The sequence below is a fragment of the Pelodiscus sinensis genome, chromosome 1, assembly GCF_052426305.1.
Source record: "Pelodiscus sinensis isolate ZL-2025 chromosome 1, ASM5242630v1, whole genome shotgun sequence".
Taxonomy (NCBI): domain Eukaryota; kingdom Metazoa; phylum Chordata; order Testudines; family Trionychidae; genus Pelodiscus; species Pelodiscus sinensis.
The window spans coordinates 288,626,563-288,651,205 of record NC_143052.1 but is presented as its reverse complement, the minus strand read 5'-3'; the positions used below and the strand labels follow the sequence as shown (position 1 = coordinate 288,651,205).

Genomic DNA, 24,643 nt, shown 5'->3' with positions numbered 1-24,643 from the left:
TCCCCGTCTCCCCAGCTCACAACGCTCAGAGAAGCATATGGCCCCTTCAGCCAGCCACTCTGAACAGTGTGCAGAGATGGGGCAGGGAACTGGCCAATGGGAGCTTCCTGGGTCATGTTTGCAGCACATGCAACTCGGGGCATTCAGAGAAGTACATGACCCCCCCCATAGCCAGAGACTTTGAGTGGTGTGTGGGGGGTATGGAAGGCAGGGAACCTGCCTAAGGGACCTTCTGGCAGGGAGCCACCTAAGTAATCGCCTCCCAGCCAGAGCCTGCACCTTACAACCCAGTACCTCCCTTCCCCTAACCATCTGCCCCCTTCCTGCACCCGTCCTGGGCCATAACCTCCTCTCAAACTACACCCCTTCTTACACCCCGCCTCCAGGTCAGAATCCTCTCCTGTGGATTCCAGACCCTGGCCCCCAATCCCTTGCCCCAAGCCACAACCCCATCCTTTACGCAAAGACCTTCCCAGACACTTCCCCCCACCACATCAAGTATTATTGCCCACACTTGATGTAAGAGAGATCTGTTCTGAATCTGGGAGTGAGCCTCCCAGCCCAGGTCCACAAACTCATGGTAGCAGGGCTAGGCTATGTCTGCACTCGCGGCTTCTTGTGCCAGAAATATGCAAATGAGGCTGTGTGGAATATTGCCTAGCCTCATTTGCATACCTAATGAGCCGCCATTTTTTTTCAGAGGAGGCTCTTGCAGCAGAAGGAGCTGTCTACACTGCCCCTTGTGCAACAAAAACCCTCTTGCGCAACGCCGTTATGCCGATTACTTTTCAGGAATAATGACACTGTGCAAGAGGGTTTTTGTTGTGCAAGAAGGGTCAGTGTAGACAGCTCCTTCTGGCGCAAGAGCCTCTTCTGAAAAAAATGGCGGCTCATTAGGTATGCAAATGAGGCTCAGAGATATTCCACGGTTAGCCTCATTTGCAGGGCTCAACAATTGCGGCGAAAACCACTCACTAGCCCTGCACTGCGCATGCGCGAACCGCCGGTAAACGGGGCGAACGGCTGAAATCTCTTCGCCACGGGTGAGTAGATAAGCAGATTTGTCAAGCCCTGCTCATTTGCATATTTCTGGTGCAAGAAGCCACGAGTGTAGACATAGCCCTGGTGTACTAAAAACAGTGGTGTAGACATTACAGATCAGGCTGAAGGTTGGGCTCTGAATCCCAGTGTACGATACAAGCCAGATAACTGTGTAGCAATGACCTGCCCTTTTCATTATTTTCCACTCTCTCTCCTAGTTGGTGTGTCCTCTGCAAACATCATCAATGATGATTTTAGGTTTTCTTCCAAATTATTAATAAAAATGTTAAATATCATAGGGCCAAGAACCAGCCCCAACAGGACCCCACTAAAAACACATTCCTGGTTCCCTGTTTACAATCACATTTTGAGGCCATCAGTTACGGTAGCTAGCTTTTAATCTATTTAAGATGAGTGCCATGTTAATTGTATATTCTAGTTTGTTAAAATGTCATGCGGTACCAAGTCAAATGCCATACAGAAGTTTAAATATATCAACACCTTTATCAATTAAACTTGAAATCTCATTTAAAACTAGATATCAGGTGCTTGTGACAGGATCTATTTTCAATCAACTCATGTTGATTGGTATTGGTTTTATTGCCTTTCTTTAATTCTGTATTAGTCAAGTCCCGCATAAACCACTCCCATTATCTTACCTGGGTTCAATGTCAGACTGATCAGCCTATAACTATCTGTGTCGTCCCATTTACCTTTTTAAAAAATATCGGCACAATGTTGGCTTACTAGGTTAACACTCTCCTGACTAGTCAGCCTGTCGCTGAGAAGATTGGACCCCTTATATTGAGGTGGAGGTCATCCAAACTATACTGCTTGCTCTCCTCATAGAAGGTGTTCCATGAAACCACATACGTTACTCCACTTACCTACACACTGGTTTATTTCCAGCATCGTGTGTCTTTTTCTGTTAGTAGGACTGGGGAAGGATTTCAGAGATTGTTCTTTGACACCCGAGACCCCAAAACCATCTATTATCTACAAGATACCGCGCAACACAGTGTCATTAGTGCTGATGTGAACCAATCCTTCTTGTTGACTCCAAAATCATATCTAATCTTAGCATGGCTCCAGGATGGCAGCGTACTGTCCCGTTGTCTGCCTGTCCCTTGCAGAATGTTTTTTTGTTTCTGAGTATTGAATTCTCAGCGAGAATCATCTGTCTTCCTTGGATGTCTGGAAAACTTTGTGGGGAAACTTGATTTTCTTACATGGTGGGCCAAGTTTGCATCCACAGTTGTTTCCTGTCTATCTCTCTATTGCCTGGTAACAGTTGTATCTTAAAGGGTATCTGTGCAACCAGGAATAGGGGTGTGCAGAGCTTTACAAAACCCACCAACTTGTATTCATCACATTGTGCTGCTGTTGTCAAGCTACAAGCCTCTGACTGGTGCTGCACTTACAGAAACATCCACAGGTTGGGACAAACCCAACTGAGTTACCTGAATGATCTGCCAAACACTCATGAAGTAACGGGAGAGGCTCCATCCAATTCCCCTAGAATTGCACTGGATTGTCTTATACTGGTCATAAGCATGATGATCAGTGTAAGGTTATTACTTAGTTCATCACTTCTTCATAGGCGAGAGGACATGCATCAGCCTTTGTAACCTGAGCAAATTTCCCAACCACTGTAGACATAATGGCTACATCTAGACTGACATGATTTTCCAGAAATGCTTTTAACGGAAAAATTTTCTGTTAAAAACATTTTCGGAACAGAGTGTCTAGATTGGCACGGATGCTTTTCCGCAAAAGCACTTTTTGCGGATAAGTGTCCATGCCAATCTAGACGCGCTTTTCCGCAAAAAAGCCCCGATCGCCATTTTCACAATCGGGGCTTTTTTGCGGAAAACAAATCTGAGCTGTCTACACTGGCCCTTTTGCACAAAAGTTTTGCGCAAAAGGACTTTTGCCAGAATGGGAGCAGCATAGTATTTCTGCAAGAACACTGACAATCTTACATGAGATCGTCAGTGCTTTTGCAGAAATTCAAGTGGCCAGTGTAGACAGCTGGCAAGTTTTTCCGGAAAAGTGGCTGATTTTCCAGAAAAACTGGCAAGTCTAGACACAGCCACTCAGTGGTAAGGATAAAACATTAAAATAAGTTTATTACAGAATGATAGATTTTAAGTGATTATAAGTGGCAAGTATAAAGGTCAGAGTTAATTACTGTTAGAAAAAAAAACATGCTTTCTAAATCCTAAACTTTTAGTCTAAGCTTGAGCTGAATTGGACTGCTTTCTTCACCTGACTGATGGCACAAACAGGATACAGTTCCTCAATATGCCAAGTCTGGGACCACTCTTTCCCAATTCAGTCTTTTTCTTCCAGACATTCCTTCAAGGGTATGTCTAGACTGCGGGGGTTTTCTAGAATATTGGAGGTATCCCAGAAAAACTCCGCTGCATCCAGAGAACGCGTTTGCTCTTCCGCTTTTTCATGTGGAAAAGGAAACACGCTCTGTCGGGGAGCCCTATATACCTCATTCTATGAGGAATATGGGCTCCTCTGCAAGAGGAGGCTTTTCTGCCATTTGGCCCCATCTAGACAGGGCCAAATGGCGGAAAAGCCTCTTCTGGAAAAGCAATTGGAAAAAGCTATTCAAATTGCTGAGCGCAATTTGCATAGCTTTTTCTGAAAAAAAGACGATAGTGTAGACCTAGCCCAAGTGTTGAGATGTGGGGGGAAGGAGAAGAGGCCAAGTGATGACATCTCTTCCTCTCTATACCTTCTTCCAGCTACTAGAAAGATCCTTGCTGTGATGGGGTGTAGAGTCTCCATTGTGTACCAGTCTTCTCTGAGAAGCCTTTGGAATAGTGGATTGTGTATTGATGAGCCATTAATAACCACCTGACTATTGATGGCTATTGGCTAATCCTTTGTTCTAAGGTTGTGGATGTTCCCAGCCTCACAACATATTACAGTTACACATAGCAATACTGCATAACATCACATACAGTGATAGTACATGCAATCCAATGGGTTATTATTGTTCAACAGATGAAGACTTACAAAATGACAACTTTATAAGGCATACTTTGTACAAAAACATCATACTATCAGTGTTGAATAGGGAGTTCCAGGGAGCTGCTTGAGGTACAGAGTGTCATAGTATCTCCCACAGTTTCCATTTTGAGGCCTTGGTGTCAATTGGAAACGTTTGTGGAATTCTTCCTGGACTTATTTTTGCTGGTGGCTGCAGCTTGCCCATCTGTGACTCTCTAGAGCAGTGTAGAACACCTGTGTGCTATACTTTTAAAACACACACTAGATCAGGGTTAGATCTTGATGTAAAAGCCAACCTCAAATTTCACAGACCTTAAAATTCCATGAAAGAATCTTCAGTTACATCTTGAGAACAGAATTTGTTTGAATAAAAAATGCTATTTTCTCCATATTAAGCCAGGGGAGAGGAGTTAATGTAAAAAGTAATCATTGGAGTAGTCAAAAATATAGAATGTATTCTGTACTCATTCAACCTTCCTCATTTAACATTGCTTTTTAGGTAGGTAGCTTATTTTTCATTCCATGTGGGTTTTTTTGAACCACAAGTATGTCAAAGCAAGCAGTGTAAGAACTGGGTTAGCTACATGTCAGAATAGGTTCATTAGCAACCACTACTACTTCAGCCATCAAATTCATGGCAAGATTGTGCCCCTTCTTCATGATAGGGAGTATTGTACTTTGTGAATGGTCCCATCTACTTTGCTTGGACTGTTGAGTCCTACCCCCCTTTGTGAGTAAAGGCATAATAAAAATCATAAATCACTGCCCATCCTGCAAGTGTCTCAGCTCCCAAAACTTTAGTAGGGAGATGCTTAGCACCCTGCAGGAGCAAGCCCTATTGCTGCCCAGTGCCTGCAAACACTGAGGGCTAGACAGTGAGTCCTTTATTTTCAGAGGTGAGCAGCTATTTGCATAAGTGGTCCCAGTAAAGCCAATGGAACTACTCATGTGAGAAGCTGCTTCTGGAAGGTGGAGGGGAGGGGATAATGCACAAACGGCCTTGCCCTCAATGTTTATCGTCTGAGGATGTATACATATTGTGGCTGTTGAGAGTTCTGATTATACAGTGCCTTGAGGCTATTTGGTCTGCGGCTATGTGTAATTGCCTTCTAATAGTCTTATAGCATTGACACTTGTTAGACAGTACAGTGGTACCAGTGATACAAGATTTGTGACAGGAGGGCTTCTTTGAAGTTCTGATGTACAAAGCATTTTCATTTCCTCACCATGCACGTTCCATTCAGCAGCCCCTTTTTCTTGCCATTTGTTTTTGGTTCTGACATAATGTGCATATTTCTCCATCCCCTGGGGCAGCTTTGTGGGAAAGGTATGCTGTAATTGGTCTATAACTGTTCATAATGATCTGGGAACTCTGTATGAACAACAACAGGGAGCAACTTAACTTGTGATTTATTTAAGAGAGTGACATGGTTGAAAGGTACTCTCAAGAGCGCAAGTGTAGCTAGTCACCTAATTGGATGTAAATTTTCACATTTATTTCAGAACAGAGAGGGTTCTGTCATGAAATGCTGAATTTGAATTTATAAGCAAGTGTGTATACTCTTCAGCTAAATCATAAGCACAGTTAATAATCTGTTTTAGGGAGTCTTAAATTCCACATTCAATAGGTTTTAGTGTACAGTTTGCTAGAAGAATACAAGTTATGCTCTGCATTTGTAAAACTAATGAAATATTAATTAAAGGTTTTATTTATTTACATCTAGAAGGACTGACCTCATTTTGATACATTGACATACACTTAGTTTTTTAAAAGCTGAGATCGGTAATGGGGCTTTCGCGGTAGTCTTTTATCAGTTTTTCTGGCTCCCGCTTATTTCCTCAAGGATCTGAAGACTCCATCTCACACAACACCCAAAATACGGGCAACCCACCAGCTGCAGGGCATAATAATTCTGCAGGCAGAACGACACCCCTGGTAGTTATAGGGCCAAGGGTAATAGCCCATGAGAGGTTCACAAATTCTCTGGCACTGGGTGTAGCTCCGTCTACATTCAATACAGCACACGCCTTCATGGTCCAGCATTGGGTCAAACGTCATCCCTTCGCCTTCAAGTTGCTGAAATGTAAAACACAAAATAGAGAAGATGGAGTTCACATTATCCTCACGAAAGACAGCAGGTGAAATACTGGTCCCATTGGAGTCAATAGCAAAACTCCTGTTGACTTCAAGGTCAAGCTTTCAGACGCCTGCTTTCCGACTACTTCATTCCACATTTACACTGGACTCCCCATATAAAACACAACCAGACATCAGGCTGTCTGAGTTTCATTATTATTTTACTCTCCTGCTGTAAAGCTGTAATTACGGAGAGTTTAATAGTGGTAAGATTTGAGTTACAATAATAAGAAATGGAAAAGAACTGAGTTATCCAATCTATCCTGTGCATGTGGGATTGTGGCCTACTTTACATTGTCTAATGCTCTATCCAGTCTAATTTTAAATAAATCCCAAGCGATGGCACTTCCAGCTCTTTCCCAAGAGGACTGTTTGACAGCCTGTTACTGCAGGCTTTCCCCATATTCAGATTAAATTTACTTTGACTTTAACCACCTCTTTTCCCATTGGTAATGGATTCTAGACAACTAACATAATAGCACCATCTTAACCAGGAGGCAAGGAGTTACCACACAGTGAATGGCAGAGGATATCAAGGTAGACTAGCCCCCGCTCAATTCTTAGCCCCATGTTTTCTAGGAGAGGAGGCACAGTTCTCAGTTCTTTGAATCCAATTCTTTCTTTCCCTCTAGTGTAGGGCAACTAAACTTTGGAAGCCCCCAGGGGCCATAATGATACTCACAGCACATGCTGAGGGCCGCAACTTAAGTGTGATTGCATATACATGCAAATATATATGCAAATAGCTTCTTTCACACTGACTGGCCTGAATACAAAGCTTCAGGCAAGACTACACAACACGCAGGCCCCATTTAAGTCAGTTCTGCTGATATTAATAACATGCAATATTTACCCAATGTCCACCCATATGACAGCACTTTTAATGAGCAAGGACAGTCCAGGAATTTAACTACTAAAACACATATCAACAGAAGACCATTATATTGGCTTTTTTTTTGTTTTGACTCTCACCTGCAAGCTGTGTTGAGCCCTGCATAAACTCAAACTGCACTGCGGGCTGCAAACAAACGGGCCACGGGCTGCATGTGGCCTATGAGCCACATGTTGAGTAGCTCTACTCTAGTGCTTCCTCAATGGGATTAGAGGAGAAGAACAAGGGCAAATCAAACAAGAATGCCTCACTCTTGCAAAGCACTTTTCATATATTGTTCTCTGAGTACTTCACAAAGAAAGTAAAGTAGCGTTTCCCTCATTTTAGAGACTGGAAAACTGAGGTACAGGAATGCGGAGTAACTTGCTCAAGGTTGCCCCCTATTTGTTATGCCAAACTTCCCCAGGAGAGGAAAGAAGGGAAAAGAGGAGAATGACAATGCTCAGCTAACATCAAGACTATGCATCTGTCTGGTAAACCAGTGGTGTAGATTCCCAATGCCTAACAGAAATATTGGAGAACATCTTCCAGAGGATCCTATACCAAATGAGTAAGTGATAGAGGATATCTTGAGGGACTCCATTTGGTCTCCTGGCCTCCACGTTGGGTTAGGCAAGCACATCACTGAGGTACCACTTCACTACCATTAGCTGTAAACAGCAGCACAGGGCTCCAGTGTTCCCTGTAAGCTGTGTGCTTGTTCAGCCATTCAGAAGAGATTCAAATGCCACGTTTCTGATCAGCAGAGTGCCCACCGCTGGTTTTTTTGTTTCTATTGGTGGTTCACATTTCTCAGTGCATATAAAATTTATTCCTCGCGGGGTTAGAAAAAATCCACACATGGAAAATTAGAGGGAACACTGCGTGGCACTAAGAAATATGCGGCGAAAACAGTGGTGAGGCAGTTGTTGAGAAGGATGCTGGGTACATTAAAAATAACATTGCTATGTGGCATGCACTCTGCAGATCTCTGACAGGAAAATATTAAGAAAAGTAGAAACTGTCAATCAAGCCTGTCAACAGAGTATGTAAAGAGTATCTGAGACACAGACAGCTGAGGAGACGATGCGAGGAGTGTAGAGGCCGAGATGCAGGAGAGAGAGAGAAGACACAGAGACTAGAGGGAGATGAGACCTGTCAGCTGCCAGTGAGCTGTGAAGACTGGCATTCTGAAGTGGGGCTCAGACACTTACAATCATGTTAAGTGATTGTAATCATGTATGTTTTTGTGGCGTGGGATGCTTTAGCCTGTTGTGTTGGGGATTTTTGTTACTGTGTTGAGGATTTTTGTTTGCATCAATAAAAAGATGCCTTGTGTTGGAAAGATGACTGCTTGCATCAGTCATTTATCGGAAGGCTATCTGTGTCGTCCTGTTATTTCCTGAGCCACCTGGGAGACCCATGCCTGATGAGAACAGATGCTTTAATAGATGGGTTGTTTTGAAGGGCCCTTTAATAAACCCAGAAGGGGGCACTAAGGGTGTGTCTACACAGCAAAGTTATTTTGAAATAAGGCGTGTGTAGACTTTTCACTTCTGCTATTTTGAAATAGCCCCTCACCAGGGCCATTCTAAGTTATTCCTCCTGGGGCTCTAAATCAAGATAGCACATCTACATTAGGGAAGCCTGCCTTGGACTAATTGTGAGGCTTCCCTTCAGTGTAGACGTACTATTTTGGAATCGCTGATCCCGAAATAACTGTGCAGTGTAGAGGTAGCCTAAGTGAGTTACTCTGGGGTGAGCTATTCTGTTTTTAGGGTAAAAAAGGTTCCCACTGGCAGGAAGACTTTTGGAGAGAGCTCTGCAGGGACCCTACACCCGGGCTACGTCTACACTGGCCCCTTTTCCGAAAGGGGCATGCTAATTTTACAGGTCGTAATAGGGAAATCCGCGGGGGATTTAAATATCCCCGGCGGCATTTAAATAAAAATGTCCGCCGCTTTTTTCCGGCTTTTAGAAAAGCCGGAAAAGAGCGTCTACACTGGCCCCGATCCTCCGGAAAAAAGCCCTTTTCCGGAGATCTCTTATTCCTACTTTGAAGTAGGACCTTTGAAGTAGAACCTTTTTTAACTTTGAAGTAGGAATAAGAGATCTCCGGAAAAGGGCTTTTTTTCCGGAGGATCGGGGCCAGTGTAGACGCTCTTTTCCGGCTTTTCTAAAAGCCGGAAAAAAGCGGCGGACATTTTTATTTAAATGCCGCGGGGGATATTTAAATCCCCCGCGGATTTCCCTATTACGACCTGTAAAATTAGCATGCCCCTTTCGGAAAAGGGGCCAGTGTAGACGTAGCTCCGGTGTACTACTCCCACTCTGCAGATGGATAATGGCTTTACCTCTCAGGTCCTATATCAATGGTGGGCAACCTGTGGCCCATGAGCTGCATGCAGCTCATTAGAATAAGCCACTGGCAGGCCTCCAGACAGGTTGTTTACCTTGCATCTGCAGGTAGGGCCATCTGCAGCTTTCATTGGCCGCAGTCCAGCATCCAGACCAATTAGCGCTGCAGGAAGTGATGGCCAGCAAGTCTCTGTGGCCTGTGCCACTTCCTGCAGTTCCCATTGCCCAGAAACAGCAAGTCGTGGCCAATGGGAGCTGTGCACAGCCATACCTGCAGATGCAAGGTAAACAACCTGTCTAGTGGCCTGCTACCTGCTTACCTTGACCAGCTGTATGTGGCCTGTGGACTTCAGGTTTCCCACTACTTGGCTTGTCATTTCCTAACTAGCGCCTCTCCTCAAATGGCAGGGTTTAGTGCTGCTTTTGGAGCCAGTGGTGCTTCTCCTTAACTGAGTTAATAAGAAATAAGTCAATTTAGTTCTACTTTATTTGGAGTGATTAGCTTAAGCCTCATTAAAAAATGTCAAGAGAGAAGAACACTGTCACGGGATAATGATCACCTGCTGTTACATAAATGTCAGGACAAAGCTGTGACTTATTTTCAAAGCAGGAGACATTGATCTTGTGGCAACATTCTCTTAAAATAACTTTCATCCCTGCTGTACCAAGTGATGAAGTAAATTGTCTGATGCTGGTGCAGCAGAGAGGAAGTGACTCACTATACAGTTAGTAGTTCTGTACTACGGTGATGGGCTTTCAGCCATGGGACTCATTCTGTGGACACTTCATATGAGACAGACAGAAAATAACTCTATCATGGACTTGTCCTCTTTGAAGTTCTTTCACCACATTGCTTTAGAAGGGTTCCACTCTGCAGACTGTTAGAAAGAGCTCTGTGAAATGTCTGATAACCACAGCTTCCAGGACAGACGTGTTTGGCCTGATTCTGAGCTCGGAAAAGTCAGTGGCAACAGAACTTGTCCCACTGTAGGTATGGCTAGTCACAATCCATTTTATCCAAAAGATGCTCATGCTCGCTCGCTCTCCATTCTCCCCCTCCCCCACACTTCATGACTAAGCAGGTTTCTGATTAGCTGACTCGGCTTTATCGTTTTCTTTTTATCAGTTAATGATCATCGTCAGCTGTCTGCCTGGGGCAGAGTACATTTGCTGTAGTTATGGTAACTATAACAGATTTCTAGTTTTCTGTATTAAATTGTCCTCGCTACAGCAATCTTACAAAATTATCTTAAATGCGCCAACCTAAACACAGTATCTACTTTATTCTCCATACTATGGGGACTAATGATAACAAAAACCAAACAAACTATATTTTAGTTGCTTCTGGTGAGTGGAATTTTTAAACGGATGCGCTACCAAATGAAAGTTTAAATCAACACACTGATACTATAATTATTTGTTAATTCCATTTGAAATGAATGGGTAGCTAGGCATGAGTTACTTAATAAATGTTACAAACCTACCTGCAAAATCAAATGCTTTGAAAGGGGATTCTAGATCAAATACATATGTACTCACATGATACGGATTTTCTGGATTAAAGTTTGACCTAGAATCTTGCTCGTTGAGACCAGTGGTGTTAGGCTGGTGTTCAGGTCTCTGAACACGCTGGGTAGTAGGTGACCTGGTATTTACTACTTGAGTAGTGGCTTCATTTTGGTCCAGATCAAAGTTTGATTGAGCCTGACGTATTTTTCTTTTGATTTCTCGCTTCCTTCTTTGGTTATCTGAAAAAACAGTCAGAGGAGTACATGGGTTTTCTAAAACACCTTCTTCCGTTGATTCAAGGACATTCATGAAAGTAGAATTATTACACATTCATGAAAGTGGAATTGCACAGCAGTTTTGCAAAGATTATTAGACTTCACATGGGAGCTACTTGTCTTTCCACCTGTTTCATATGCAGTCTATATAATTCACACTCTATGCATGTGAGATTTGTCTTTTTTCCCAAAGAACAGGTTTGACTCAGTGAGTGGCCAGTGATGCTAAAAGAAATTAACAGCTCCTGCCAGCACTCAATCAGAGCAACTACCTTCCTGCCGTTCATGTGCATTTTTGACAGAAAAAGAAACATTCGGAAGAATATACACTTCTGTCCAGCCGCAAAGGCCCTTATTTTAAAAATGATTTAAAACACTCCTGGCCAACTTTGACAATACCGGTGGTCCCCGAGTTATGAATTTGTCAACTTATGACCGTTCAGACTTACCACCAACCTCCCATTAAGCGCATTACAGCCGGTCCCTGAGTTACAAACGCAAGATCCGCGCTTACGAACAGCGCGGTCACATTTAAATGAATGGAGTCCGACTTACAAACAGATCAAGTTATGACCAAGTGTTTGGTATGTAACTCGTTCGTAAATCGGGGGCTATCTGTACTCTTTTGATGCATAATGGCCCTGTGCAAAGCCACTGGAAAACAGTGGAAAACTTTGATCAAGCAAATTTGGCTCCCATTTGTTATGGAAAATATAAGCAAGATTTATCCCCAAAATACTCAATATTAACACCTCTTTCACTCTTCTAATCAGTATTTTGTATGTGCAATTCTGATCAGTACTTTGTATCTCAGTATTAAACCTCTGGGTATGTCTCGGCTTGGACAGATGAACATACATGAGCTTTGCTCAAACTAGCATGCTAAATATAGCAGTGTAGTCACTGACATCTTGGGTCAGCCATCTGAGTACAGTCCTGCCTGAGCCCCTGGCTACATAGTCATGCAGCTAGTCTGAGCTGCTGCCCATACTGCAGTGGCCACACTGCTATTTTTAGACCTCAGCTTGAGCAGAGCTAGTGCACTTATGGCTGCCCGAGCTGAGAAGTACAGCTGAGAGCTCTACCCTTAGAGCACCACCAGGGCCATCCCTGGGGCAGCGCGTTTTGTAAGTGAAAGAAAAATTACCTTTTGGGTATGTTGGTCGAAGCCAGAAAATAGGAAGATCTCCACAAAGCTCTAAAATTTTGGCACTTAGAAAGCTGTTATCTTTTACAGGCTGGTCGGCAGCCACCCAGATAAGGGAATTTTCATCAAATTTAACTGGCATAATTTCATCTTCCTATAAGTATGCAACATAAAAATCCATTGTTAGTTCATTTAAGAGTTTTGGGTATTCTGTACATGTAATTTTCTGTTAGTAGCCAAACATAGAAGTTCATTTGGAACTGATATGAAATGTTGTTCTAAAGGGTGCTATTTTGTTTTATGAACCACATGCAGCCAAAACTTGGTCCTGCGGAAATCAACGGAAAAAACATCTTGAGTGAAATTCTGCACCATTGCAATAAATGGCCAAACAACCTGGATTTCACCCCATTATCTGTAATGGGGCTAGTATTCAGCCCATGAGGCCAGATTCTCAGCTGGTGTACTTTGGTGTAGATCCATTGATGTCAGCAGAACAATACTGATTTATACCAGCTAAGAATCTGGCGCAATATTTTAGGTATGTTTGTTTGCATTGTTCTGATTTCATATAAATGTTAGGATACTTCTGTGATAGACACAAGTCATATTCCTGAGAGTTAATGAAAGTTTTAGTCTGTATGCAGCTACAATTTTAATTTAATATGATGGGTCAGATTAAAGGTCTTGTTCAGTAATAGCAATTCAATTGACCAAAAGCCAGAAGTTAAAGGAGCCCTCATTTTGAAATGTATTTTGCAGGTTTTAGGTACATATCTTCAAAGTAATATAGGAAAATGTCAGCAATTGATTCTTTATAGTTCAAAGTATTATTTTACATAAAACATATTAGCTATTTCTTAGCAGCAATGAAGCATCTTTAAAAAGACCAGTTCATCAAGAAAATCAATATGATTTTGAAGTAAAACTTTTGAATTGCCTCCATATAATTATCTGATATTTGGATTGATTACTCACTAGATCAATTTATTTTGCCAAGTTGTTCCTTTAATGTATTTATTGATTTTTGTAGAATGTCTTGAGTCATCTAAATTCACTACCCTGTGAAAGCAGCACATCATTTATAGCCTCCCATATGGGTTTTTGCCAGCACCTGAAATAATTTAACTGGAGCTAACTTTTGAAGATAAAAAGAATCCAGTTGTTTATCTTAAATGAAATTACCTCAAACTTGTGGGCAAATATACTTTAGATAGCTGTAAAGTTATTTTAATTGACCTTTTCATATTCAGTGTTGGTCACGATCAAACATGCATTAGACCAGAAATCTTAAAATTAGACAGCAAAGAAAGTTTAATGTTCTAGCAACAGCATTAAGTTGTGTTGGGTTGCACATCACATATACTTACTTGATGCATGTTTTATGACAGAAACCGCAAAATTAATACATCTTTTAAAAATTACCCAGAAAGCAGGAACAGAACATACCACACATCTGTAATGTGACCAAGTTAATATTAAATTAGAACCTTAACTTTGCAAACCTGACTGCAAATATTTTTCAACAGTGGAAATTTAACATTGGATCGATGATATGTCCTTTTATTTTTCAATAAAAAGAAATTGCCCGTGCTTAATTATATTAAATTATTCCAGTTATGCCATGAAGTCCATATATCCTTAAAATAATGAGGGTGGATAGAGGCGAGCTTGGTGCCTACCTCTAGGGACTGATCTGAAGCCAACTGAAGTCACTGGAAATTTTCCAATTGACATCAGTGGACTTTGGATATGACCTCTGGCACTTTCCTTGTTCGCTCTAGAAAATTGTCTTTTTTTTTAAGTAAGTGAGTATTAATTATAGCATATTCTAGAGCAGTGTTTCTCAAAGTAGTATGCGGACCCATTCTGAGAAAGCTGCTACCAGGCCACTCGGGTTTGTTTACTTACCAGCTCTGCAGCCAAAGAGCCTTGTGGCTCCCATTGGCTGTGGTTCACCATTTGCAGCCAAGGGAAGCCACAGGAAGCAGCAGCCCAGGTCACACGCAGCTCCCTTTGGCTGCAAATGGCAAACCGTAGCCACTGGGAGCTGCAAGGCTCTATGGCTACAGAGCCAGTACGTAAACAAACCAGAGCGGCCTGGTAGCAGCTTTCTCAGAGTGGGTCCGCGGACCACTTAGAGAAACACTGTTTTAGAGTACAACAAAAAGGCAGAGTTGGAACATCCTCATTTTAGAGGTTCCATAATTTTTGTACACCATGATTTTTTCCTGTCCTGATAATTTTGGTGGGGGGATGATTATTCTGTGTGTCTCAGTAAGATATTTACAGTCTTTCTCTCTCATGCACCCCCATTCCAGTAACAGCAGAAGCAGTGCCAAGCAGTACCCCACCCCCAGAAGCACTCCCTCCTCCCTTCCACAGTGTCAATAAGATCTACAGGTTGAACCTCTGTAAACTAGGACTCTCTGGTCTGGCAACATCTGTGGTCTGACAGCACCATGAATGTTCCAGGATCAGAGTCCCAGTGGAGGGCTGGTGCCTAGGAGCCCTGCGATCGGGCAGGATTGTAGGCTGCTGGCAGTGGGGCCAGAAGCCTAGATCCCCACAGCTGGGCAGCCAGGCACGCCCTAGTGGGTCTGCCTGGTGGGACCGGGAACTTGGCACACCTCAGTGTGGCTGCTCAGCTTGGGTGCTCAGTGCGCCCCAGCAGGTCTGCCTGGGGGAAAGACGGGTGGAGACTAGCAAGGCCTATGGCTGGTCCAGTGCTGGGGGGGAAGGCTGGCAGCAAGGAGGCCAGAAATGACTACCCCTGGTCCCACAAAATCCCTCATCCAGGATTGGTTAGGTCCCGAGGGTGCCAGATTGAGGAGGTCCAACCTGTACAAGTTCATTTGATACTGATATTTAAATGACCTTTAAAATCCATATTTATGTGGGGTTAAGTAGGTTTTAAAAATTGCTCCTTACCAGATCAAATGAGAGGCTTTCTTTAGTCATGGTACTGACATCAGGGATGTGAGCTTTAGCTTGTGCTTTAATGTAGCATTTCTCTCCTCCAGCAAAACGAATTCCAGTGATGCCCTACAAAATAGTCCTTTTGGGGTTACAGACATTGACATTTCATCCAATTGTTTAAAACAAAACAATATAAACTGTGTTCATGTAACATTAAGGTAGTCACTGAATTTGTTAAAAAAATAACAATCAGAACTGACAACGTTCTTTGATGTTTTTTAAAAATAAGTCTAAAATTGACCCAAATTCTGTTGTATCACTATTTTAGCTGTAAAAAAATTAAACAAACAGGGCAAAATTTGAATTTGAATTTAGGCACCAAAAGAAGTGGCCCAATTTCAAAGGTGCTGAACAACTGCAACTTCCACTGGAGAGGGCCTGTCTAGACTAGGAAAAAAGGAGTTTGCTAACATAATTTGAAACATCATTTAGCATCTAAATATTGATGTAGGTTAACATTATTAAAATCAAGTTAGCTGCTTGGGCTGTATCCTAGTAACTTCTTCCTAGTCTAGACAGACCTCTGAACTTTACCTATGAAAAATCAGGTCCCATATTTACTAGTAGGTGCCACAGATATGTGTGTAGGTGCCTTACTTTAGACATTCAACTTTGATATTTTTGATACAGTGATACTTTTTATATACACAAGTTCACAATGAAAGGAGAACCAAGACAGAATTCCAGTGTTGTTGTAATTACGGAGTTGCTACATAAATGACACAAAGTCTCTGAATTTCAAACATATTGAAATTGGAGGCCATTCATTGAGATTGGGAAGCCTAAGTCTTCTCCCTCCAATTTAAATGTAGCATTTTCTGTGCTGACATATAGGTTTGGTTCTCCCTACAAGATGCAGAGAGCCTGCTCCTGCAATCTCAGCAATTGTCTTGTCCTATCCACCATTTTGTTCTTGAGAGGAAATAGGTGAACAGATTTTTATGCACGAGCTATACCATGACAAGTGCTTGGTCCATTTGCTTTCCTGATATTTGACACCTGGCACTCAGCAACTCAAGGCAGTTATAATATTTTCTGCTTGTTTCTTCTGCCGCATTCATCAGCCTAATGCACAACATGCTTGGTGTCTGTGGTGGAATGTTTTGGCTGCACTTATCCAGCAGTTCATAGTTGTCATAAGGATACAAGAATGGAATAATTCATTGACTCTCCACTGAGTTGAGACTTCTGTGCAGATGTAGAATAGTGAAGACATTTTAATCCAGTTGCCAATAATGTTGTTAACTTGATGTTACTACAAGATTTACAACGGCTGAAGAGCAGCTGTCAGATGATTTGGGGGTTATGCATCACACTGTGTGTGTGCATTGATCTCCCAGGTCTGTGCAGAATCAGAATCCAGTTACCTCCTTAGTCATGGACCCAATAGATGGGGGGAAGAGCAAGGCCAAGAAGACCCACATATTTCCCTCACCAACGCTACCTGTAGATAGTGGTTTATTTTGTTTTAGATGCTGCTTCTACCTCATGTAGGCCTCAACCTTGCTCCCTTTGAAGTTAATGAGAGTTTTGCCATCAACTTCAATGAGTGTAGGACTGGGCCCCTTAGGATATGTCTGTCCTGCAATTAAAAATCCATGGCTGGCCCGTGAAAGCTGACTCAGGCTTGCAGGGGTCAGGCTAAGGAGCTGTTTATGGTGTAGATGTTTGAGCCCCACCTCTCAGGCTCCTAAAGCCTAGTCTCCAGCCCCAGCTTGAAGGTCTATCCCACAACTAAACAGCACTTTAACCCTAGCCTCATAGGGCCAAGTCAGCTGGCATGGTGCCAGCTGTGGGTTTGTAACTTCAGTGTAGACAAACCTTCAGAGCTCAACACTGGAGAATATCTTATCTGAAAGACCTGTCAATGTACTTACTATCTGGAAATCGTGAACTTCTATAGCTTCTTCGTCTCCGCTTCCAGTTTTAAAGGTCTCTAGGTTGTTCCCAGAATCTATTTCCATTGATCCCTCTTGTACTTTTCCATTAATACTCATAGTATAATGAACATTGTAAATCTGTAATTAAATACAAAACATTAGCACACATCTTTGTATCTTCCAAGTTAACATCAAGCACGAGTCTAGTGCCAATTAAGGAGGTAAAAATGTGTTTAAAAATTTAACCATGTAACCGCTAAAACTCCATGTTACATGTGCTGTGGGCTCCACAGTATAAATCTTAAATAAGCTTTATACTGCAGAGCCCACAGCAAAGTCTTACCAGGAGCGGGGGCAGGACTGCTGCCAGCACTACTCCGGGAGAGGCTTCACTGCGGGCTCTGCAGCTGGCTCCCTGGGAGCTGGCGTGTAACCTCTGGCGGGGGAATGCGGGGGTCTAAGTCTGAACAGGGACTGCTCCAGTGGGCCCCATGGAGCTCAAGCAGCCCCCTACCCAGGGCAAGTGGGGAGCTGCTCGAGCCCCTATTAGTTAACCAGAACTGATAAGCCTCACCTGTTAAGGGTGAGGCTCAACAGTTAATCTGTTAACCTTTTACATCCCTAGTGCCAATCTGATTGTCATGTCCATCTTCAGTTCCTGGCTTTTATCCATGCTTACACTTTTATTACAGGAACCCCAGCCGTCAAGATCATAAAACAGACTATGATGGTTTCAGGCAATATCAGTAATGACAGCTTTACATCCGTACACACTGCATGTGGAATAATTTGGTTCCAGGGTTACATGGGATTTGGGAACTGGTCTAAATCATATTGTATGGAAAGAAAAGAAAGAGCTCTTTCCCCCCAGAGGTCATACCCACTGTCCTCCTAAGTTTGATTTGTGGGGATCCACTCTTGCTTGGAGAAATCATTTGATACTGTGTAGGTACTTAGAGAGTCTCTTGAATTCAGCAGGCAGCATGTGGTTGTCTCTTAGTAAAGTGAGCTTTGTTTAAATATCATATAGATTTTTTTCACACTGTATCAAATAAAATGCTTGCTCCTACCTTTTGCAATGATGAAAAGCTACAGTATATCTTGCAGTTGCCAGCCCTTGGTTATTCTTTTTCATTATACAATACTGTCATCAGTACCACCACAAGGAATTTTACTTTTATTCTTAAAAAGTTTGAATATAAACAAAGTTTCAATAAAGTCCACAATATAGCCTAGAAATCAATTTTTTCCTACTTGTAACTCTTTGATAGGGAAAAAAATTAAGATACTAAAGGTAATTGTCCTTTATAAACAGAGATTCAATCCGTATTATTCATGCATCCAAAACTTCCACTGAATTCTTGCATGAGGAATGCAAGATTGGGTCTATACATATATAGTATTTAATTCTAGGGCTGTCAAGCAATTAAAACAATTAATCACAATTAATCACGCAATTAAAAAATTTAATCATGATTAATCACATGCTGATTAATCCCCAGCTGATGCCAGGCTGCATTGTGCTGCCCCTTTGAAAGCCCAGGGCAGCACTTCAAAGGGGCAGTGCCGCACAGCTGACCCCAGGTGCTGCCCCTTTGAAACTTCTTGGTGGCATTTTAAAGGGCCAGTGCTGCAGAAATGCCTACAATTAACACGTTAAAAAATTAATGCATTAATTGTGCTCTGCGTTAATCACAGGCATTAACACATATTAATTGACAGCCCTACTTAATTCTATATCCAAGGAACATAGAATCATAGAATCATAGGACTGGAAGGGACCTCAAGAGGTCATCGAGTCCAGCCCCCCGCCCTCAAGGCAGGACCAAGCTCCACCTACACCATCCCTGACAGATGTCTATCTAACCTGTTCTTAAATATCTCCAGAGAGGGAGATTCCACCACCTCCCTTGGCAATTTATTCCAATATTTGACCACCCTGACAGTTAGGAATTTTTTCCTAATGTCCAATCTAAACCTCCCCTGCTGCACTTTAAGCCCATTACTCCTTGTCCTGACCTCAGAAACCAAGAGGAACAAATTTTCTCCTTCCTCCTTGTGACACCCTTTTAGATATTTGAAAACCGCTATCATGTCCCCCCTTAATCTTCTTTTTTCCAAACTAAACAAGCCCAGTTCATGAAGCCTGGCTTCATAGGTCATGTTCTCTAGACCTTTAATCATTCTTGTCGCTCTTCTCTGTACCCTTTCCAATTTCTCCACATCTTTCTTGAAATGTGGCGCCCAGAACTGGACACAGTACTCCAGCTGAGGCCTAACTAGTGCAGAGTAGAGAGGCAGAATGACTTCACAAGTTTTGCTTACAACACACCTGTTGATACAACCTACAATCATATTTGCTTTTTTGGCAACAGCATCACACTGTTGACTCATATTCAACTTGTGGTCCACTATGACCCCTAGATCCCTTTCTGCCATGCTCCTTCCTAGACAGTCGCTTCCCATCTTGTATGTATGGAACTGATTGTTCCTTCCTAAGTGGAGCACTTTGCATTTCTCTTTATTAAACCTCATCCTGTTTACCTCTGACCATTTCTCTAACTTGCTAAGGTCATTTTGAATTATGTCCCTATCCTCCAAAGAAGTCGCAACCCCACCCAGTTTGGTATTATCTTATACCAGCTCATAGACTGAGCTGGTATAAGATAATACTTTTTTGTGAGCCCCATTCACTGCAGTAGAATTCTAGGTTTCTTTATATATATATATATATATATATATATATATATATATATATATATATATATATATATATATATATATATAAAATCATAAATCTTATGGTGACAAAGAAAATCTTCCAAATGCGAATCACCAAAGCATTGGCTTTCTGAGTCTGAGGGCAGTCTGGAATTATAGCTCTTAATGCCCCAATCTTCTCAACTTGGTTTGATTGTGCAGCTTAAGGTTGACATTTTATCTGTTTCTGTATTAATTAGAATATGCTTGAATTGTTTTTTTTAAAGATTCAGTTCTTAAGTGATGACATTACTATCAGCTTCCTGACATGGGAAAAGAATCTTAGGTGAGGGAACAGAAACCCACTTACTAATAAGATACTTTTAATGCATCTATTTGATCGAAAAGCAAATATTTGCTAAAATAATGCAAGTGTTACAAAACTAAATAGGCCAAGATGAGAGACTGTCCTATAATCAATCTACTAGCTATTTATCAGAAATACCAGCACAACCTCAACTATTAATACTTTAGCCACTCTTTGGCCAGTCTTCCTATTCATGCCCCTTTCCCTTTTCAAGAGCCTGGAAAAGTAAATGGATCTTACATTGTGTCCGGAAGCTGCCTGTCTTGTTACTATGTAACTTCTTTCTTCTCTCTCTAGCTTTTGGGTTTGCTATAAATTGTCTTTACAAAAATAATTAAATGTCAACAGTTGTTCCCTCCAGGCTAAAATATACACCAGACAAACACTTTGCCTACAAATTAAGGGATCTATTGCATTCCTTACTCTGACAAGCTCCTAACAAAGTAAATAGGAGTCTTGCCTGAATCAGGAGTGCAGAATAGGCTCCTTGGTAAATTCAAGGAGATTCATTGTTCTTGTCACTGATGAGCAAGTGAAACCAAAATTCACATAATCTGGCATTTCATATTTTAAAAATCTTTGAAATCATAAAGGAAATATAATATTTGGAATCAGTCTGATGATCACGACATCTTGAAAGTTTGCTTCTTGAAACTAACCACCCCAGTTTCCAATGCTACCCTTTTTGACACAGGATTTTGTCATGTAGCCTAAGTTCAGAAAAGTTCTCTCCACTCAAATATAAATTATCAAGATTTTTAAAATAATTTTGCAACTAATATGCTACAAGCTCTTGTGTCCATATTCAGTACACATTTAAACTACCAGGAAAATAGTGAAATAATGTTGGTCTTTAATCAAACCTACAAATAGATTAAATAGCACATTGCACCACATATTTAAGTGTCAAAGTACGATCTGCAATCAGCATTTAGATGATGTGGCATGTAAAATTAATGTATTTCTTTCACCATCATTTTGTCCTGATGCTTAGAATTTGCCCATTATGTGAATCTCCTGGGAAAGGATTGGTGAATGTTCTGAAGATGTTTGAGCAAAAGTAAATGTATCTTTTTTCTGTGAACTCAAGGATTCACTTTACATTTATTCCTAAAATCAGCTTCCACCATGCTACACCAAGTGGACAGGAAAGAAAAGAGTTTTTATTCTGGGGGAAAGGGGAGGAGTATGCTACTTACAGAATTTAGCAACCCCCAATCAAGAAATATTTCCAATGTGATTGTGATTCTCATTAAATTCACACAGTTAATTTAAAAATTGGCTTACTGGAAACAAAATGTAAATACTTGGGCACAGAATTATTGTGTTTGTTTCATCTAGTTCATCTCATACTTGACTTTAAACCAGATTAAAAAACTTCAGTGCAGCATTAGGTTATTACAAGACTGCAACTATCCTGCCTGGTAAACAGATGAGTTTACTGTTATAATTGAAATCTCCTGCCTACCTTTGTTTAATTATTGCCTTCCCAGCTAGCAATACTCGAAGTAGGTGATGGGTAGAGAGGATGCACAAAGGGTCACGTGTCTCTCAAACAATTAGTGGGGTTGGGTCTGGCACCCACAGAAGGGCTTTGGCCTCCCCACACTCACCTGTAGCAACAGAGAAAGCAGAGCAAGGTGGCCCCAACTGCTTTGCTCTCCCTGCTCTGGAGGAGAGGACAGGACTGCCCCCACACTCCTAGGCAGAAAATGGAGGGATGCAGCAGCTAAGGGAGCAAAGCACCTGAAGTCACCGTGCTCTGCTTCCCCCACTGCTGACAGTAATGTGGGGGGAGGGACAGTGGACCCCTTCTGCCAGTGCCAGTAGGGCTGCCAGGTATCAGGCTTTGAATCAGACAGTCCAGTATTTGAGCTTTCTGTTCGGGAAACAAATTGAGAAAATATAAATGTCTGGTATTTTCTAAATAAGATGTAATGTAGATTGTGATGTAATGTCAAGTGTGTCTGGTATTTTTGTTGAAACCATATGGCAACCCTACGTACTAGCCCCATTAGTCCCCAGGCCGCCTTGGCTGGGGAAGAAGGGAAGCAGGGGTGGAGCAAAAGCAGGGAAGAAGTGGGGAGAGGGTGGAGGAAGGGCAGGGAGAGGCGGGACGGGACAGAGGGAGATTGTCCCACTCCCAGTCCTTCCCCTAGTTGGAGGGAGGATGTAATGTGGCCAGTAGCCTCTGCCTCTCCTCCCCTTCCAGTCACCGCTAGCTGTAGATGATCCAGTTTTCACTACTCCAAGACTGATCTTTCCCCTGAGTGTTGTTCCTCTAGATTTTCTACCTCACCCATTTCTGAACATTCACCCTCTAGATGGCCCTCCCTACGTCCCCTCCTCCCCAGCCACGGGCACCAGTGGCCTATGGCAGTCTGAATGTGTGTGTGTGTGGGGCGGGGGGGAAGATGGCTCGTTTAGCACTCTAATCGCCTTTTGTAGCTAAGCTTTCTGGATCTTAACTCTCAACCTGAGCAAGTGAGCAAGGGCCCAGCCCAGCCGGCAGCCGCTCCCCCGCCCCTCTCTCTCTTTAATCAGGCCAGTTTCCCAACCGTTTCGAGAGCAGGGACCAGCTTGCTGCTGCCTTCCTGAACTCCGTCAGGGAGCTCTCCGGGACCAGAGCCACTCCACAGACTGGTCCTTGAGGAATAGTGATAGAAATGTAGCCGTGTTAGTCTGGGGTAGTTGAAGCAAAATGCAGGACAATGTAGCACTTTAAAGACTAACAAGATGGTTTATTAGATGATGAGCTTTCGTGGGCCAGACCCACTTCCTCAGATCAAATAGTGGAAGAAAGTAGTCACAACCATATATACCAAAGAGTACAATTAAAAAAAATGAACAAATATGAAAAGGACAAACCACTCTCCCTACCTTTAATATCAGCAATTCACAGACACTTACCTTCCTTCCTCCCCCTTCGCCCCCCCCCCCATCCTCCTTCTGTTCTGCAATGTGATTTGTCCTCTTCATATTTGTTCATTTTTTTAATTGTATCCTTTGGTATATATGGTTGTGACTACTTTCTTCCACTATTTGATCTGAGGAAGTGGGTCTGGCCCACGAAAGCTCATCATCTAATAAACCATCTTGTTAGTCTTTAAAGTGCTACATTGTCCTGCATTTTGGTCCTTGAGCAGCGCTTTCAGCGCAGCGCCTTGAGACCGCTAGGGCTGCACAGGGCGCTACGCACCCAGGCACCCGCGCCCTCCTCCCACACCCACTCCACCTGCTGCCTGCTGCGGGGGGGCGCTTTTCCCAGCCGTGCAGCCAGCGGGTCCCACGGAGCCCCGCGCAGCCCGGGGGCCCCCCAGCAAAGAAACGTGCTCGCGGCTCTGCCTCCCGCTGCGCCATCCCGCCCGCGGCCCGCGCCCACTCACGTGCCGCTCGCTGGCCTTCCAGAAGTAGAAGGCTCCGATGGCCCCGCAGAGCAGCAGCAGGGCTCCGGCGACGAGCACCCCGGCTCCGATCTTCAGCAGCCGCCCCGGGCCGGCGGGTTTCAGCGGCACCGCCGTGTAGGCCTGCAGCACAGCAGGGGGACAGGCAGCCCAGAGCCCCGCAGGGTTGCCAACTCTCCCGGCCCCCACGCCACTGCCGCGAAGCCCGGTCCGGGAGAGCAGGCAAGCCTGGGAGTGACTGGGTGGGTCGGTGAGCGCGCAAAGCAGCAACCTCCCCCCCCCCCCTCCTCCCCGCTGGCGCCTGGCGGGTCTCGCCCCTGCCGGACCTCGCCACCCCCCGCGCCGGGTTGCAGCCCGCCACTCTCCCTGCCGCCGCGCCGCGAGCGGTACCTACAGGCGGCAGCAGGCTGAACTCCGTGTCCTCCGGCCCCGCCAGGGCGAGCGGCTCCTTCTCCGAGCTCTCGGCCATGGCTGCCCGCGCACGTCTGAGCCCGGAGCTCCGGCGCCCCCGCGGGAGAGGCCGGGCGAGGCGTGGAGCCCGCAGCCCCTCCCCGCCCCGTCGGGGCGCCAGGAGCGGGATACAATGGTCCCCTTCACTCACGCTCCCGGCACTCCTCAGCGCTGGCCGGGGCTCCAGTGCCGCGCTCCCCTGGGGCCCTAGGCTATGTCAGATCCCCACGCGACAGCTCCTAGTCATAGAGGGCCCCAGGAGCGGCTGGGGAGGGGGGACTAAGCAATTGCGCTGGCCCTGTCACTTGCGGTGGCTTGGGCTCCTGAGCAGGGGAGACACCTTGCGGGTCCACAACTTTGTGGGGCTCCTTGAACTGCCCGAGGTAGCCTCACCCTGCCCAGGCTGTGTCCATTCCCTCAGCGCTGGGATTAAGGGACATGGGAACGGGGAACAGGAGTCTGGGGGCAGGGATCAAAAGGAAACAGGTGGGTAAAAGC

General features: G+C 43.7%; 1 protein-coding gene across 1 annotated transcript; it reads right to left on the bottom strand.

Annotated features, from left to right (window-relative positions):
* Positions 1–5,461: 5,461 nt before the first annotated feature.
* Positions 5,462–24,248, bottom strand: CNMD (chondromodulin). The gene is made up of 7 exons (XM_075918937.2): positions 24,090–24,248; positions 23,678–23,818; positions 17,222–17,362; positions 15,297–15,410; positions 12,366–12,519; positions 10,974–11,182; positions 5,462–6,145 (listed from the first exon to the last, which is right to left on the bottom strand). Exons 1-7 carry the CDS (start codon positions 24,162–24,164, stop codon positions 5,930–5,932), a joined length of 1,050 nt encoding a protein of 349 aa, XP_075775052.2. The 5' UTR covers positions 24,165–24,248; the 3' UTR covers positions 5,462–5,929.
* Positions 24,249–24,643: the final 395 nt, after the last annotated feature.